This window comes from Geotrypetes seraphini, chromosome 1 (genome assembly GCF_902459505.1).
Source record: "Geotrypetes seraphini chromosome 1, aGeoSer1.1, whole genome shotgun sequence".
NCBI lineage: Eukaryota > Metazoa > Chordata > Amphibia > Gymnophiona > Dermophiidae > Geotrypetes > Geotrypetes seraphini.
In genome coordinates, this window is record NC_047084.1 from 415,123,677 (window position 1) to 415,142,343 (window position 18,667).

Sequence of the window (18,667 nt, forward strand, 5' to 3'; positions counted from 1 at the left end):
CAAAATATCTGTGCCATGGAAAAAAATGAATAAAAAGACAGGCAGGCCTGTCAAAAAACCTGCAGACCTGACGGTAACTCAGTTACCGACAGGTCTGCAGCAGTCGGGCTTGCTAATAGTAAAACCCGATTCAAAATAGCCAAGCAATTGTTAGTGAATCAATCGCTTGGCTATTTTGCATGGGGTTTTGCTAATTTGCATAGGAGGATCGCTACAGGCTTTAGTGAATGGGGTTGGAGGGAGATTTGGTTGCAAAGAGCTCGCAAATCGATCGGTACACGATCGGTCTGCTTAGTGAATTTGTGCCTTTGTGTCTTGACTGCTGTAGACTGTAAGTTCCAGTGAACAGGACCTTCCTCTTAAATGCATGCCTGTACCGTGCAGCATATGGCTGCTTATGCTTTAGAAATAAATTCTAGAAATAGCACAGTAATAACCGTTAGACTGTGTGCCATTCCAGACTGCTTCGATTTCATACGTATTGCAGTATTGCCGATGATTATAAAAATTTATCAAGATGTCTTTGAAGCCCTCCATACATAACCAAAGCTTAAATACATTCTGGAATTCAAAACGACCCATTTTATCAGTACTTTATCTCTTCAAACATCAGTGCATTCCTGGACACTCAGATTACACTGAACTTCCATTGCAGACCACCAATACCAATCTAGTGAACCCTGCATACCATTAGGCAAGACTAAGCGGTCACCTAGTGCAGCAGCTTCTAAGGAGCATGAAAAAAAGCAACTGCAGTCAAAGCAAGGTTCTGACAGCCACAGAAATCCAAAGAACCATCAGCACATTCTTTAAAACTGCATTTTTATAGGGTGTTTTGAGTAGGGTTAACAGACATCTGGATTTTCACGGACATGTCCTCTTTTTAGAGGAAATGTCCGGGCGGCTTTTCAAATCCCGGCACTTTGTCCGTGTTTTGAAAAGCTTCCACTTCGGGACTGCGTTGGGAGGGCATCGGCACATACGCAGATGCCCTCCAGACACAGTCCCAAGGACGAGAACAGGTTGGGGGGGGGCAGGGCTGGGTATGAGGTTGGGGAAGAATGGGGGTGTGACATGGGCGTAACTGGGTGGGGCTGGGTGGGCCTGGGGGTGTGGCTATGGGTCCCGATTTTACGAGAGTAAAATCTGGTAACCCTATGTTTGAGTGATGATCATGGTGGTTGTGTGCAATTATAAAAATCTTGGGGGGGGGCTAAAATTTAATTGAAGGGAAGATGTTAAGCTGAAGGTTCACCTAGAGAGCACCCTCCACCTTTGCTTTGGCTCTGGATGGAGTTGATATTTTAGATGTGCAATAACTAGGTTACCAGAGGTCCGGATTTCCCCAGACATGTCCCACACTTTTTCTGGGTTTTGAAAAGCTTGGAAGAAATCACTGTTGGATAGGAGCACATCCACGCATGCTTGGATGTCACGCAATGACATAATGGGCACATGCGCTTGCGTGTGACTTCATCACATCCGCACATGTGCTCCTGTCCGACAAGAGCAGGGAGCAGGGGGGAACAGGGCGGGATTGGGGAAGGACTGAGGTGTAATGGGGTGGGATTGGGTAGAACTGGGAAGGCCTGGGGGTGGGTGAAGGGGGGATCTTCCAAACAGAAAATCTGGTAACCCTAGCAATAACAAAAAAATACACATTTCAAATTTTAAAGAGAGGGGTAAGATTATAGGGCTAAATTCAATAACTGGTTTCAAAATTCTGCAGCTTCACAGGATAAAGTTTAGCACCAGTTTCAGTGCTTAACTTTAGGTGCCAGACTTACACCTGCTGAAACCTGGTGCAAATGCCGGCACCCAAGTTAGGCACACTGAGGCCATTTTCTACAATTCCAAGCACAACGTTTTGGAGCGCTCCTGACACGCCCCTGGCTGTGCCTCCTTTTGAGTTATAGGCTAGTAGAATTAGGTGCTATGCCCTATAGAATGGCGCACACCCAGATGTGCAAGCAAATTTTAAGGAGAATCAATTAACTTCAATAACTGGTTGTTAGCACCCAGTCTTGATGTTAATTGGATTGCTCGCACTTCGTGTGCACATTTTGACATGCACATAAATTTGGATGCTCAATTCTGGGCACCATGTATAGAATCTGGGTGGCTTTGGCCTGTTGGCTTAACTCAGATGTCCGGAACCAGATGCACTCTTCATGTAATCTCACTGAGCATTACTTAACACACTCACGTGAATATGTTCCTCTTGTAATCCTAATGCAAATTCCATATCTCATATATCTGCATTCCTATTTATCTCAAGCAAATATAGTTTGGCCCTGATTTTGAAAATGGTGCCTACATCAGCCGGCGACTCCAAAAAACCGCTTACGTCAAACTTAGGCGCTGTTGATCTAAGAATCACATCTAGCGGTGTTTAGGTCATTTCCGGCCATAACCACAGCACTGTTTTTAGAATCCTGGACTCTATACATCTACAAATTTATGTTGATATGTAATCTCAATTAAGAAACAAACCCTATCATTTCTATTTGCAGGAAAATATTAAGTTTCTCATTTCTTCCAGCAGAAAAAAAAAATTTTCAGCCTCTATCTGTGTTCAAAGGGTGACATCTTGTGGCCACATTGTAGATGTCAGGCCTGCTCCCTATAGCATCATGTTTTGCTTTGAGTTTTGTTTTCAATAACTTGAATAACTAGGGATGTTATTTTATTTATTAGAATTTATTTACCACCTTTTTGAATAAATTTACTCAAGACAATAAGTCAAACATGAGCAATAGACAATTATAAGAGTAAAAGTGTTCAAATAACAATACAAAGAATGGCACAGAATGCTACAATACAATGTCAGCACAATATGCAATACAGCATTTTAATAGACAGCATAGGGTGTAAGCAAAGATGGAACATATAGGCCCACTTTTACTAAGCTGCGGTAGATTTCTGCCACGGTTTGGAGTGCTAAATGCTCTAATACTCATAGACTTCCTATGAGCATTGGAGCAGCGTAGGAATATTTAGCGACCTGGGTTGCGGTAGAAATCTCTACCATGGCTTAGTAAAAGAGTAGATAGAGAAGATAGAGTTAATTTCATTTCCCTGCAATGCATACTTTTCATGTGTGTAAAACTTGAATTTATGTGCACAAACTCTTATGCATAGATAAATGCAAGCAGAGTAATGGAACAAAACTGAATAAAATAAAACGGCAAAATGAAAATTTTAAAAAGGAATAGAAATTTGCTCAGCACACCCCTAAAAATAAATATGCTCAGGATAGCATTTTTGCTTTCTGAGTGCCACAAATCACTGCATGATAGCAAGCATTGTTGTTCAGTTTAGGTTTACTTTACCCAAATGATTGGTTTAGCAATACAGTACACCCCCGAAATTTGCAGGGGTTCCATTCCAGGAGCAACCGCTAATTTTGAAAAACCGCGAATATTGGACATGGTTTAGGAGCAGATCAGAGGCGGGAGAGGGTGGCAGCGGGTGCCTATGTAAGTCATTTGCGGTATTTTCTAACCGCACTTTTGACTTTCCCCATATTTCTCCCCGCACACTGCTCACAAGTAAATGACTCCCTGATTGGTCACTGTCTCTCCCAGGCTCTTCTGTAGTTGATCGGGAAGTGCTGTTTTCCATTCCGTCTAGTCAGCTGCAGGCTCCTGATGCTTCACATGTCCCACATAGGTTAGCAAAAAACTCGCATTAAGACTTTAATGGAAACAGAACTTAGGAGGGGTGTGATCCCATGCAAAGTCAGGTTTAATATTCTCTATGGAGCTTGCGAATTAGGGGTGGCGGCGTGTGCCTATGTAAGCCATTTGTGGTATTTTCTGAGCGCCGTAAGAGGCAGTCAGAAAATACCATGAATGACTGAGTCCGCGAATCACGGACCACGAATTCACGGAGGAGTACTGTATTTAGGGTTATAACATAAGAACATAAGCATCGCCTCTGCGAGTCAAACCACAGGTCCATCGTGCCCAGCAGTCCGCTCTCGCGGCGGCCCCCCAGGTCAGTGACCTGCAAGTGATCCTCTACTGAAGACATTTTGTCCTGTATATTTCCCCCTCTATCTATATCCCTCAATCCCCTTTTCCTTCAGGAACCTGTCCAACCCCTTCTTGAAACCCAAAATCGTACTCTGTTCTACCACCTCCTCTGGAAGTGCATTCCAGGCATCCACCACCCTCTGAGTGAAGAAGAACTTCCTAGCATTCGTTCTGAATCTGTCTCCCTTCAATTTTCTTGAGTGCCCTCTTGTTCTTGTTTCCCCGGCCAGTCTGAAGAATCTGTCCCTCTCTACCCTCTCTATACCTTTTATGATCTTGTAAGTTTCTATCATGTCCCCTCTAAGTCTCCGTTTTTCCAGGGAAAAGAGCCCCAGTTTCTCCAGCCTCTCGGCATATGGAAGGTTTTCCATGCCCTTTATCATTTTCGTTGCTCTTCTTTGGACTCTCTCGAGTGTCGCCATATCCTTCTTAAGGTATGGCGACCAGTATTGAACGCAGTACTCCGATATAGCGGCAAGATAACTTCTTTGGTTCTGGTAGTGATTCCTTTTTTGATAATGCCCAGCATTCTGTTCGCCTTCTTTGAGGCCGCTGCGCATTGTGCCCCCGGCTTCATTGTTTGGTCCACCAGAACCCCCAAGTCCTTTTCTAGGTTGCTTTTCCCCAATACCATCCTCCTCATGCTATAGTTGTACATCGGGTTTCCTTTCCCTATGTGCAAGACTTTGCATTTCTCTACATTGAAGTACATTTATTCGCCCATTCACTCAGTTTGTTCAGGTCCCTTTGTAGCTCTTTACATTCCTCAACAGTTCTAACCCTGCTGGAGAGTTTTGTGTCGTCTGCAAATTTTATAACCTCGCACTTCGTCCCTGCTTCTAGGTCATTAATGAATATATTGAACAGCAGTGGTCCCAGCACTGACCCCTGCTTGACACCGCTCGTAACTGCTTCCCATTGCGAGTAGTGTCCCTTTACTCCCACCCTTTGCCTGCTGTCCTCCAGACAATTACAGATCCATCTGTGCACGTCTTCTTCCACTCCGTAGTTCCACAGTTTTCTTAGCAGGCGCTCATGGGGTACCTTGTCGAAGGCTTTTTGGAAGTCCAGATATATGATGTCTATGGGGTCACCATGGTCCAAATGTTTGTTTATCCCCTCGAAGAAGTACAGAACATAACAAAAGAACATAAGAAACGCCTTCACCGGATCAGACCCTAGGTCCATCTAGTCCGGCGACCCGCACACGCGGAGGCCAAGCTAGGTGCTCCCTGATGGAGACCTTGATTACTCATATCCCTCAATTTGATTTGCAAGAAGGTATGCATCCAACTTGCGCTTGAATCCCAAAATGGTAGTCTCCGTCACAACCTCCTCCGGGAGAGCATTCCAAGCGTCCACCACTCGCTGTGCGAAACAGAACTTCCTGACATTTGTCCTTGACCTGCCGCCCCTTAGTTTGAGCCCATGACCTCTTGTTCGTGTCACATTTGACAATGTGAATAAGGGTGCTTCTTGCTCTATTTTGTCGAATCCTTTTAGTATTTTAAAAGTCTCTATCATATCCCCTCGTAGTCTCCTCTTTTCGAGGGTGAACAGTCCCAGTTTTCCGAGGCGTTCTTTGTAGCTCAAATTATCCATTCCTTTTATTAGTTTCGTGGCTCATCTCTGTACCCTTTCTAGCAGGGTTATATCCTTCTTTAGGTAAGGAGACCAGTGTTGGATACAGTATTCCAAATGTGGTCTGACCATTGCTCTGTAAAGCGGCAAAATGACGTCTGCCGATCTACTCGTGATTCCCTTCTTTATTATACCCAACATCCTGTTTGCTTTCTTTCCTGCCGCCGCGCATTGAGCCGACGGCTTAAGGGTCCTGTCTATCAGTACCCCCAGGTCCCTTTCTTGTTCGCTTTTGCCCAATATTAGGCCAAACATTTTATATTCATGTTCCTTGTTTTTCCTACCTAGGTGCATCACTTTGCATTTTTCTATGTTGAACTTCATCTGCCACTTTTCCGCCCATTCCTCCAGCAGGTTCAAATCCATCTGGAGATCCTCACTGTCCTTTTGTGACCCAACTGCCCAACATAGTTTTGTGTCATCTGCAAACTTGATTATATTACTTGTCGTTCCCTCTTCCAGGTCATTTATGAAGATATTGAATAAGATGGGCCTAAGATATTGAATAAGATGGGCCTTGGGGCATGCCGCTTGTCACCTTCTCCCAGTCCGAGAAATTCCCATTAATGCTTACCCTCTGCAATCTATTCTCCAGCCATTTACCTATCCATCTGAGTATGTCCCCTTCTATTCCATGGCTTAGTAGTTTCCTCATAAGCCTTGCGTGCGGGACTTGTCGAATGCTTTCTGGAAGTCCAAGTAAATTATATTCACCGGGTCTCCACTATCGATTTGTTTGTTCACCTTCTCAAAAAATTGAAGTAAGTTCGTCAAACACGATTTCCCTTTCCTGAAGCCGTGTTGACTTGCTCTCATCAGGTCATGATTTTCCAGGTGTTGCACTATGCTATCCATGATTAGTGCTTCAACCATCTTCCCAGGAACCGATGTAAGACTCACAGGTCTATAGTTGCCTGGTTCTCCTCTCGATCCTTTTTTAAAGATTGGGATGACATTCGCTAACTTCCAGTCGTCCGGTATTTGCCCGGTTCTAATTGACAGGTTAGCTAGGGTTTGTAATAGTTCTCCAATTTCAACCTTAAGCTCCTTTAATACTCTCGGGTGAATTCCATCCGGTCCAAGGGATTTGTCACTTTTTAGTTTGTCAATCTGATCGTAAATTTTGTCCAAATCCACATTCACTGTGGTAAGGCTTTCCTCTATGTCTCCCTAGAATACCCTCCTTGTTTCTGGTATTGTTGTGGTGTCCTCATTGGTAAATACAGAGGCAAAGAATGAATTTAGCCTATCTGCAATCTGTTTGTCTTCTTTAATACACCCTTTTCTTCCCTGGTCGTCGAGAGGGCCTACTTCCTCTCTTGCTGGTTTTTTCCCTTTTATATATCTAAAAAAGGGCTTGAAGTTTTTGGCTTCTTGTGCTATCTTTTCCTCGTAGACCTTTTTGGCGTCTCTTACCGCCTTATGACACTTTTTCTGGTCGATCTTGTGACAGTTCCAAGCCTCCGTTGTTTTTTCACGTTTCCATTTTTTAAATGAGTTTCTCTTTTCCCTCACTGCATCCTTCACCTCTTTAGATAGCCAAGCTGGTTCTCCTTTGTTCTTGTTTCTCCTTCCTTTGGGTATCTGCGGAATGTAAAGATTCTGTGCTTCGGTGATGGTGTTCTTTAGTAGGGACCATGCTTGATCGACCGTTTGGATTTTGGCTTTCCTTTTCTTGAGCCGTTTATTAACCATGGCTCTCATGCCATCGTAATTCACTTTTTTGAAGTTAAAGGTTGTGGATTTGGTCTTGATTGGTTTCCCTCTCCCGATGCCAATTTTAAATTTGATCATGCTGTGATCACTTGTCCCCAGCAGGGCCATGACTTCTACATCTGCTGTCCTTCCAGTTATGCCATTTAGGACCAAGTCCAGGGTTGCGGTCCCTCTTGTTGGTTTCCCTCCATTTGTTCAAGGAAGCAATCTCCAATCATCTCCAGGAACTTTGTTTCCCTGCCGCAGGTTGAGGTTCCCAGATTCCAGTTTATCCCTGGAAAGTTGAAGTTCCCCATGATCGTTACGTTTCCTGTTTTACAGCCCTGATTGATTTCCTCCATCATGTCTGTGTCTGTTTCCTCCATCTGTCCTGGAGGTCGATAATAGAGGCCAATTTTTGTGTTGGCTTCATTTTGTCCAGGAATCTTTATCCAGTAGGTTCGTTTGGCAAGATCTTCCTTTACAGAAACCATGCTGGCTGGTTCTCATCAGATTATTTCTCTCTATATGCTCATTGATGCTGTCTTTGATTAATGATTCAGCCATTTTCCCTGGAACTGAGGTTAAGCTCACTGGTCTGTAGTTCCCCAGGTCGCCTCTGGATCCCTTTTTGAAGATAGGTGTAACATTCGCTATCCTCCAGTCCTCCGGGATTACCCCTGTTTTCAAAGATAGGTTGCAGATCTTTAGTAGTAACTCCGCTATTTTATCTCTGAGCTCCTTCAGTATTCTCGGGTGGATTCCATCTGGTCCCAGCGATTTGTCTGTTTTTAATCTATCTATCTGTTTGAGTACGTCTTCGAGGCTCACCTCTATTGACAATAGTTTTTCCTCTTGGTTCCCTTTGAAGGTTTTTTCTGGTTTCGGCACGTTAGATGTGTCCTCTTTCGTGAAGACTGATGAGAAGAACTTGTTTAATCTGTCTGCCACCTCCTTTTCTTCTTTTACCACTCCCTTCCTGTCTCCCTCATCCAGGGGGTCCCACTTCCTCCCTTGCTGGTTGTTTTCCCTTCACATATCGAAAAAAAGGTTTAAAGTTCCGTGCCTCCTTGGCAAGTCTCTCCTCATATTCTTTTTTCGCTGTTCTGGCCACACGGTGACATTCTCTCTGATGTTTCTTGTGCTCTTTCCAGTTTTCCTCGGTTTTATCCTTTTTCAATTTCTTGAAAGATTTTTTCATGTCTCCTATCACATTCTTAACTTCGTTGGTTAACCAAGCCGGGTCTTTTGTTTGATTCCCTTTGCTCCCTTTTCTAAATCTGGGTATATACAGGTTTTGCGCCTCGTTTACCGTGTCCTTGAATAAGGTCCAGGCTTGCTCCATCGTCTGTGTTTTTCTGGAGCTGTGCTTGAGTTTTTTCTTTACCATTTGCCTCATGGCGTCATAATTCCCTTTCTTGAAGTTGAATGCTGTTGCAATGGTCCTCCTCCCCTTTGGTATTTCTATTTCCACTTTGAATTCTCGGATCATGTTGTGATCACTGTTTCCTAATGGTCCTACTACTTCCACTTCTTGTACAGGTCCTTTCAGCCCGCTGAGGATTAAATCCAGTATAGCTGTCCCTCTCGTTGGTTCCCTGATGAGCTGCTCCAAGAAGCAGTCTCGCACAGCCTCCAGGAACTCCGTTTCCTTGGAAAATTTTGAAGCCCCATGGCTCCAGTCTATCCCGGGATAGTTGAAATCTCCCATAATTATGGTGTTTGCGTTTTTACATTCTCTCCTCAATTCAGCCCTCAGTTCTTCATCCATTGCCTCTGTTTGTCCAGGTGGGCAGTAGTACAATCCCATCTTTATCTTGGTTTCCTTTCTTCCTGGTATTTTAACCCATATTGATTCCGGTCGGTCATTTGCCACTGTTGTGTCCACTCCGGTCGAGTGAATGGCATCCTTTATATAAAGAGCTACTCCTCTCCCTTTCTGGTGTGTCCTGTCTCTTCGGTAGAGCTTGTATCCTGGCAGTACTACGTCCCATTTGTTTTCTCCATTCCACCATGTTTCCGTGATTGCTATGACGTCTAGGTTCTCATCCTTAGCCATGATTTCTACTTCGCCCATTTTGCTCTTCAGGCTTCTTGCGTTCGTGTACATACAGTTTAAGTCTTGATAGTTTTGTTTTTTCGTTACTTCCCCTTGTGGTTCGTTGTCCTTGCCGTCCCCTTTCTGTCTTGCAGACTCCTGTTTATTGTTACTTATGTTATCCTCTTGTGATACGTTCTCATTTTCCTCCTTTTGGTCCATCCCTTCCTCTTGTTTCATTTCGAACTCCCCTTGTAGTAGACTCCTCTTAACCTCCTCATGATTCGTCTGGTTCTGTTGGTATTTCATCGCCTGTTTTGTGTCTTCGGTGTCCTCCCCGCATCTAAAGTCATTTGCTAACCTTGGTAGCTAATTTGTAAAATTCTGATGTTTCAGATCTCTTCCAATTTTCTCCTGAGCTGGCTAAATTTTGTCTGAGCAAATTGTTCTCCTGACCAATTGAAGGGCTTATTCTAAAACCTGCTAAGTTCATATTAGTTGCATTAGATTTAGAGGGGCCAGTATATAGAGTGATTTAAGTGGGCCAGAGAGGCTCTGGCCAGCTTAAATCGTCTATCAGTGGCTAAATGCTGATATTCAGCTGCACTAAACTGGGCAGTGCCACTGAATATTGGCTCTGACCAGTCCATAAAAAAAGCTGGCCGGCTAGGGACAGACCAGGGAGCAGTGCTGGGGAGAAACCAGAGCTTATGTGGGTTCCAGCATTATTTAGCCGGGTCTACATAAGCTCCAGGCAGCAATTATCCTTCGATATTCAGTGCCAGTACCAGTACTCAGCCATGGCCTGGCATTGAATATCATTGGATAATTTAACTGGCGTCACTAATGATGTATTTCTTAAATATAATCTTAGTATGCTTCAATTTATAGGAAAACATTTTTTGTAATAGAATTTTTATGCTTTACATGAAATCATTGTGGAGCCCTTTTACTAAGCTGCATTAGCAAATGGCCTTAGTGCATCCTTTTGTGAGCCTTTCCTGTTTGCTAAGCTCATTTCTAGCACAACCATCAAGGTTTTTTTTTTTCTTACATGTTTTATGTCTGGCCTTGTGCTAATGTTAGGAAACACACAGCGCTCCCACGTTATGGATAAGCAGAATGGACCCATTCTCTACCCTAACACATTCCTTCAATTTTTTTTATTTTTTTTTAAATTAGTAGCATGTTCATTGTTAAGCCAAATTTGCTGCGTTAGGCATGTGTTAGCACCTAAAGCATCTTATTAAAAGGGCACCTGAATTATTTTTCTTCTTTTCACATTGGTCATCACACCTCATTCACGTCCGAATAAAAATTATCAATTTTAATTAAAAATTACAAGAAAAATGTGTCTCAAAATTGTCATTACTCATCAAAGTTCCATCAAAAATGATTCTGTCGTACAGTAAGTACAATCCTCCCTCCTTATTCGCGGTTTCAGCATCCACAGTTTCGCATATTCAGTTTTTGGTGCTGGGCCCCCTCTAATGAATTGACCTTACCTTACCTGGTGCCCTACCCTAGAAAGCAGCACTCCACACCAGTTAGATGATCTAATATACAACATATTTATTGAAAAACAAAAAGATCATTCCCAGTTTCCATAGGCAGTGGAATGTTGCTTTGTTTGGTGGGCACAAAGGCTCTGTCCTGGCCAGTAGAATCCTGTGGCACTTCTCACCAGCTCCCTATTCCCTCACCCACCTCCTCCCGGTGCTATACTTTTAAATCTTCGGGCAGCTGCTGCGCAGTGTCAACGAGCAGGCCTGCCCCCTGAAGTAGAATGAAGCTGCCTGAAGATTTAAAAGTATAGCACCAGGATGAGGTAGGTGAGGGAACTCATCGGCAATTGTCAATCTTTGGGGAGGCCATGATCCCTATGGCCACCCCCTTTCTGACGCCCATACCATCTTCCAGGTTGTTTCTCTCATATAATACTTTTTCCAACAATAAAGATTATAACCAGAGTGCACATAGAAACATGATGGCAGATAAAGGCCAAATGGCCCATCTAATCTGCCCATCCACAGTAACCATTATCTCTTTCTCTCTCTTCGAGATCCCACGTGCCTATCCCAGGCCAAAATAATAGGAATATGTGCTGGGGATCTTGACCATACAAGGGATTTGAACCTACCATCTTGGGAAGATGGAAGAAGTGCCTTTAACTACTGAGCCACAGGAGATTGTCCTTAGCAAGCGGCAGAACAAAGCCATTCCTGCAGGTGAAGAGCCTGACATGGGGGTAGGGAAGGGGCTGGGTATAGTGCCTGACAGAGGGGGTTGGGGGAAGGGGGCTGGGTGCAGAGCCTGATAAGGATAGGCAAGGGGTAGGGAGTTGGAAGTTGGGAAGACAGGAAGGACAGATGCTCATGGGGCTGGGAAGACAGATACTGCGCATACTGGAAGAGTGTTGGAAAGGACAACTGCAGGGACTGGGGGGGTGGGAAAGGAAGAAAAGAGAGATGCTGCACAGGTGGAGTAGTGGGAAGGGAGAGAAAGAAATGCTGCCAGTGGGGGAGGGAAAAGGAACAGAGAATTGTTGGACATAGGTGTGTGACGTGAGAGGGAAAGAGAGATGATGTATATGGGGAAAGGAAGAAAGAGGGAGAATTGCTGGACATGATAGTGTTGGAGAGGAAGGAGGGAGAAATGTTACACTTGGAAGGAGGAGAGATGACCCAAAGAAGGGAGAGATGTCAGACCACTAGAATGGGAAGGAGAGAAAGAGAGATGCCAGACCATAGAATGAAAGGGAAGGAGGGAAGAAAGAGATGCCAGACCACAGAAAGGAGAGGAGAGAGATGTTAGATCTCGGAAAGAGAGAGGGTAGGAGAGAGAGATTCCAGATCATGGGAGAGGAGAGAGATTTAAGGCTATGGGAAGGAGAGGAGAAAAATGCCAGAATATATGAGGGGGGAGGGGGGAAGGGGGAAGACAGAGATGTCTGACCATGGGAGAGGGATGAGATGGTGCATAGAGATGGAGGGGAAGGGTAGACAGAGGGAGGAGATGGTGCACAGTAATGGGTGCGGCAGGGAAGCGATAAGAAGAAATACTTCTTATGGATAGTGGGAGTAGGGGAGAAAAAAGAGGGAGAAGATGGTACACAAGTATAGATGGAAAGGAAAGGCATGGAAAAATACATTTTGAGAAGAAAGCAGAAAAATGGAAGAAAGTTGAATGTTAAAAGTTAATACTAAAGATGGATGTATGGCAGAAAGTGAAGGAGAGAAAAACAGCAAATGGATAAGGTGGCTCTGTATACACAGTTAAGAGTACAGACAGAAGGAAGTGCAGCCAAAGCCTGGGAAAGATAGTATAAAAACCAAAATCACCAGATAACAAAAGTAGGAGAAATTATTTTATTTTCAATTTAGTGATTGAATGGTGCCAATTTGGGGAATTTACATTTGCTGTCTATATTTTGCACTATTCAGGAATAAATGCATTTATTTCTATTTCTTTGGGGTTGTACTGCATGCAGAGTCTTGACTCTTAGGGTTTTGTTTATATATATTAATACTTTTAGTTTGTGGTCCTGTATTTGCATAGGGGTTATCTGTGTTCTGGTAGGAATGAATGTTAAGAAGCATAAGGTGTGATTTGTGTAGTTTAATTTTGTGGTTAACCATTATGTATTGTTATATTGTGTGTATATATGAAAAATGAATGGAAAAAATGGTATTGAAATTAGTATTAATATGGGAGTGGGGTCTGGTGGGGAAATCAGGCGGGGTCTGGGTACAAAGCTTGTGGGCCCTCCCCAAACAAAAAAGTGTTCCGCTGCCTATGAACCCAGTATCCTGTTTCTAAAACTGGCAAGCCCATGTCAGAAGTACCTGGCAAGATCCTAAAAAATGTAGAATAAATTTGATGCTGCTTATCTTAGAATAAGCAGTAGATCCATCTCAATAGTGGCTTATGGACATTACTATTAGGAAATTATCCAAACCTTTTTAAACCCTGCTTAGTGCTTACCACAGCTTAGTAAAAGAATGGGGCTGTCCACCTTACTCACTGTGCAGGGCAGGAATGATGTTTCCTCAGGGCTGTATGGGGCTGTCCGCCTTCCTCGCTGAGCAGGGCAGGAGCGATGTTTTTGATCGCAAGCCTGGCCCCGCGCTGCTTCCTGAATGGCTGCTGTCGCAAGAACTGATGGCAGCCATTCAGGAAGAAACATGGGGCCAGGCATTCGATCAAAAACATTGCTCCTGCCCTGCACAGCCGACAGCATCCAGCGAGGGAGGTATGTGATGGGGATTTAAAAAGTTAATGGGGGGAGGAGAATTTTTTTTTTTAAATTCAGCTATTCTAGATAAGCCGCAGCTAGTAACATGGGGCGGCTTATCTATCAGGTTTAAAACTAAACAGCATTTTTTAATGGCCTATTCACTGGGGAAATACGGTAATTCCCCCCTTTTTCCATGTGCTAACTGCATGTTATTTATTTTTCATAAATATTATTTTAGAGGGAGCAGGGTATGGGTGTGGAAGCATAATTCAACTAGTACATGCTGATTAGCAAAGCAACCCAGAGGAACTTAATGGGCTGCATCACATTTGCTGCACAGGAATTGTTACTGTGGCCTTGTAAAAGGAGCCCTTAAAACAAAAACACTTTGCACCTCATAAATAGGGGTGGAAAGTGTTCCCACATTAATATTTTGCAGGTAATATTTTGGCTGTAAAACCATTGAGTGATACTTTCCAAATAGTTACACTGGCATTAATGGTAACATTAGCCCAGGACATGCAAAAAAAAAAAAAAAAAAGGATAATGTTTTTAAAAAGTGCCTCATTGAATATGGGCTTAACTTGCAGGAAAGTCCTGTGTTTGAGTGCTAAATCTAGATTCTAATGTTCTTTAGTAAAAGGGACCTTAACTTTTCTAACCCTTTTACAAAACCATAGTGTGGTTTGTAGCACCGGTCACGGCAATAACAGATCTGACACTCATAGGAATTCTATGAGCAACAGCGGCGCTAAAAACTACTGCTGCCCGAGCCAGGAAAAAAAAATTTTGATTCGATTCAGCCTATTGAATCGATTTTTTGATTCGATTCAATTCGATTTTCCTGCCCAGTTGGGTGTTTTTTTTTTTTTTTCCCAAACATCCTGGTGGGTTTATTTTATAGCCTCTTTACCCCCTTTGCCCTCTCCTACACACACTGGTCCTGTGGTATAAACAAAATAAACAAACAAAAAATATTTTTCCTCTCTCTATTAAATCCTAGCTCACATTTGCGGTCTAACACCAGCTCTGGCAGGATACATGTTTCAAATCTGACATATTGTAATCACAAAACAGAAAATAAAATGATTTTTTGTACCTTTTGCTGTCTGGTCATTATTCAAATCATGTGGGTCCCAGGCTCTGGTTGTCTTCTGATAACTCGCTTCTTTCTTCTTTCTCCGTGCTAACCATCCATCTTCCATCTGTGTCCTCCTCTTCCATTTCCATTCCTTTCCCCTGGTCTGGCATCTGTCTCCTTCCTCCCCCCCTCCCCCCTCATGCCCTGACATCTCTCCGTCCATGGTCTAGTATTGTCTTTCCTTTCCCTCCCATGGTCTTGGCTTCTCTTTCCTCTCCTCTCCCTTCCTGGACTTCCTTATCCCTCCTTCCCTCCCTCTCCTCAATTGGGTGCAACAGCAGCATTTCTCTTCCCCACTTCCTCTTTCACTCTCCTCCTCCACTGTTCTTCCCCCTTCACCCATTCACTCTCCTGCTCCACTGCTCTCCCCTCAGTCCTGCTGCAGCTTTCTCTCTTCCATTTTAAATCCATCAGCACTCTCATCTGTTCCCAATCCAGCAGCATCTCTCCCTCTTACCTCCCTCCACCACTCAGCTCCAACAGTACCTCTCCCTCCCTTCCTCTCTACTTCCGTTTCCCCCACCAACTAGCTGCAGCACTTTTCCTTTCCACCTCCAGGGCAAGCAGCACCTCTCCTCTCTGACTAGCAGGGCTCCTCTCCCTTCCCTTTCCCTCCCCTCTGACTAGAAGAGTACCTTACCCACTCACCTCCCAGGATTAGCAGCACCACTCCCTCCTCTCCTCGCCTCCTATCAGCACCCCTCCCTCTTGTCTCCCAGGTCCATCGGCACCACGCCTCCCCTCCCCATTAACAGGATTCCCCAGCTTGACTCAGCACAGCCTGAAGTTCTGTGTCTGACTCCGGCCAAAGAAAGTAAAAAAGAAAAAAAAGCCCAAAAAACCAGGCAATTTTTCAAACCCTCCCGGTAACACTATCCTGGATTAGCAGCTGCACCGCTCTCTCCTCCATAGCTTTAGCTGTGCCGAGTCAAGCCAGGGAATCCACAAACCGGTGAGAGGGTTTTTTAAAAAAATGTTTTGAGTGGCGATGTCGGCAACAGCAGGATTTGTGACCGCGATGACAGTCGGGCACGGGGAGGAGGGTTGTGCCCCGATTCGGAGAGGCCGATTTATTAAAAATACACATTGATTCGAATCGATTCACCCAAAGTGAATCGGTGAATCGATTCGAATCGAAAATCGGGCAGCACTACTAAAAAACACACAATGGTTTTGTAAAAGGGGGGAGGGGGTAAGCCATTCTACCCTCTCTTATTCAGTGCTAAATAAGCTACATAAGTACCTGCATATATAATAATCTATATAAATGTTTTGGTTGTTCCCACAGAAAGGCACTATATTAGATCCATGACCATTTATCCTATAGATGATGGTCTCAGTATTCATGTTAATGACCTCCCTCCCTTTATGTAACCTTAATAAAGAGACACCATTTTTCTTTTTAAATTCTAGTTTTAAAAATGTACAAATGATGTTTATTCAAACACAGTGAGCTTTGATGACCAATACAGTAGTGGTGTGGCAGTATATGCTTTCAAATCTCCACTGCGATATAAAATTAAATGAGGTGATTGCAGGATGGGGGAAAAATACCCAACAACAACAACAACAACAAAATTTGGATGTAGCCAGGAAACAAAGATTAGTAAGGAAGCTGCAAGGTTCCACTTCAGCTAACTCCCAATAGGTCCTGAGGAGCTAAAAAGATTTTATCTCCTTTGGGACTGCACTATGCTGGGGAACATACAGCTGCCTAGCTTACCAAAAACAAAGCCACCGCACTTCCCAGGATGAAGCCTCCAATGACATCCACACAGTGGTTGCGATATTCAGAGACCCTGTTGAGTCCTGTGAGGAAAGCAGAGCAGAGGGTCCCGAGGCACAGTACGGGCTTTGCTAGCCTGCTACTCTTTGTTTTAATTGTGTTAGTGATGTACATCTGGAAAACACAAAGCAAAATATCACTGAAACATTCTCTGATATGAAATTATGCATTTTTCCCCTAAACACTACTATTACTATTAATTACTTCTAGTGTGCTACCAGATGTACATAGCATTGTACAGGGTCACGAAGAAGACAGTCCCTGTTCAAATGAGCTCACAATCAAAATAGACAAACAGGATGCCAGGGTAGGGGTTACAGTTAGCGGGGATGGTTCAACTACTGGCTAGGGTGGTGAGCAGAGGGTTATAAGTTGAAGGCTGTCTCAAAAAGTTGGGGTTTCAGTCTATTTTTGAACAAGGGAAGAGGTCCACCCTTCTCTGCCTGATATCAGCCTTCAATGATTGGCATTTTTTTTTTAAGCATGGGTCACCACAGGCAAACAAATAAAGATGTTCAGTGACAGTGCTCAGATTGTGATCGCTGCTGAATTTCTGGATGCTGTAGTGGGTGTCTGGCACTACCTGGTTAGTGGTAATGTCCAGCTGCTACCTGGAAACGTTATCTGGATATATACCGCCTGACACCGAATGGAACCTGGCCAGTTAAATAGCATTTAATCAGCTAAGCGAGATGGTTGCTAAATATTATCACTTAAAGGCTAACCCAGTTGTCAGTTATATTGTGCAATATAGCTGGTTAGAGCCAATATTCACTGGCTCACTGGCTAAGTTTAGTGTCCAGATAAACCCACATAAATAGCAGGCCTATTTTTGGCCACGATAACTTAGCTGACCCAGCTCAACTGGCTATGTCAAAAGCGGATTACAAAAACTTGGAAATTCAATGCCAGTCGCTAGACATGTCCCAGCATTGCATTTCCAGGTGTGCTGCCAATCTTGGGAGATAGCCAGGCTGTCTCCCGTGGTCTGAATATCAAGCCCAAAGTATTGAGGACAGTTTTTTTGTACTGTGCTATGCTATTTGAAAATTTATTCAGGTAGCGGCGCTAAAAATTGCCACGACTTGGATAAGCTTTAGTATCCCCGGCACTATCCAGATAGTGCCCCAATGGTCTGTAAGATCATTGAGTGATACTTTCCAAATAGTTACACTGGCATTTATCTGGTTAGTAGGTGCCTAAAGCTACTGGGCCAATTCTGGTTGGCCCAGGCGCTTCAGGCCCCACCTGTGGGTGTGGTTTGAGGTTCCTGGGCCAATCAGGCCCTAAGACCACCATTTGACAGATGGCGGGCCTGCCGGACAAACGGGCTTGGGACCCGTCCATCCAGCCAACTGTTTTGAGGTACGTGGGGGTGTCGGGGGAGTGTCGAGGGGTCGGTGGGGGAGTTGCAGGGTCGGCGGGTGGGGGGGTCTGATCGGGGGGTTCAAGGAGGCGATCGTGGGGAGGGTGCGCCGAGGGCAGGAGGGCCTGGGATCTCTCCTGCCCGTATCTTAGTGGGGGGGTAGGGGGTTTTGCTGGGGAAGGGCTTGGGCTCCCTCCTGCCACGATTGAGTCGGGGGGGGGGGTTTGGGTAGTTATCGGGGCAGGAAGGCTTGGGCTCCCTCCTGCCTGATCCAATCATGGGGAGAGGGGATCGCTGCAGAAGAGATGGCTCATCTCTCCTGACGCGATAGCGATCCCAAGTGCTGCATTTGGTGGTACTTGGTGATATCGCTATCACGGCAGGGGAGATGAGCCATCTCTCCTGGCGCGATCATTGCTGGGGGGGTGGAATTCTGTAACCAGTGTTGTTTTTGACAGACACCGGTTACAGAATCCAGCTTTTAGGTGAAGGACTGGCTCCTCCTTCACCTAAAAGGCCTGGCTTTGGGTGTTTGAGACTTAGGTTTTTTGTGGGTTTATTATATGTCTTAAGTGTAGACATAGTGGTGATCTGGGCTTTTAAACAGCTGAACGTAGAGGCAGGCCATTATTAAAAAAAACTAAAAAAAACCTCCTTTTGGATGTTTTTTTTGAGAATGGACATTTTGCCTGCTTCTACTTTCAACGTTTAGGGCCTCAGGCCAAA

At 44.3% G+C, this 18,667-nt stretch overlaps 1 protein-coding gene across 1 annotated transcript in view; it reads right to left on the reverse strand.

Moving 5' to 3' along the window:
* The window catches only part of PLPPR1 (phospholipid phosphatase related 1), a 223,561-nt gene that overhangs the window by 16,770 nt on the left and 188,124 nt on the right, over positions 1-18,667 (reverse strand). The window contains exon 7 of the mRNA XM_033918704.1: positions 16,513-16,689. Coding sequence (XP_033774595.1) covers positions 16,513-16,689 — 177 coding nt within the window. The remainder of the gene's footprint in view (positions 1-16,512; positions 16,690-18,667) is intronic.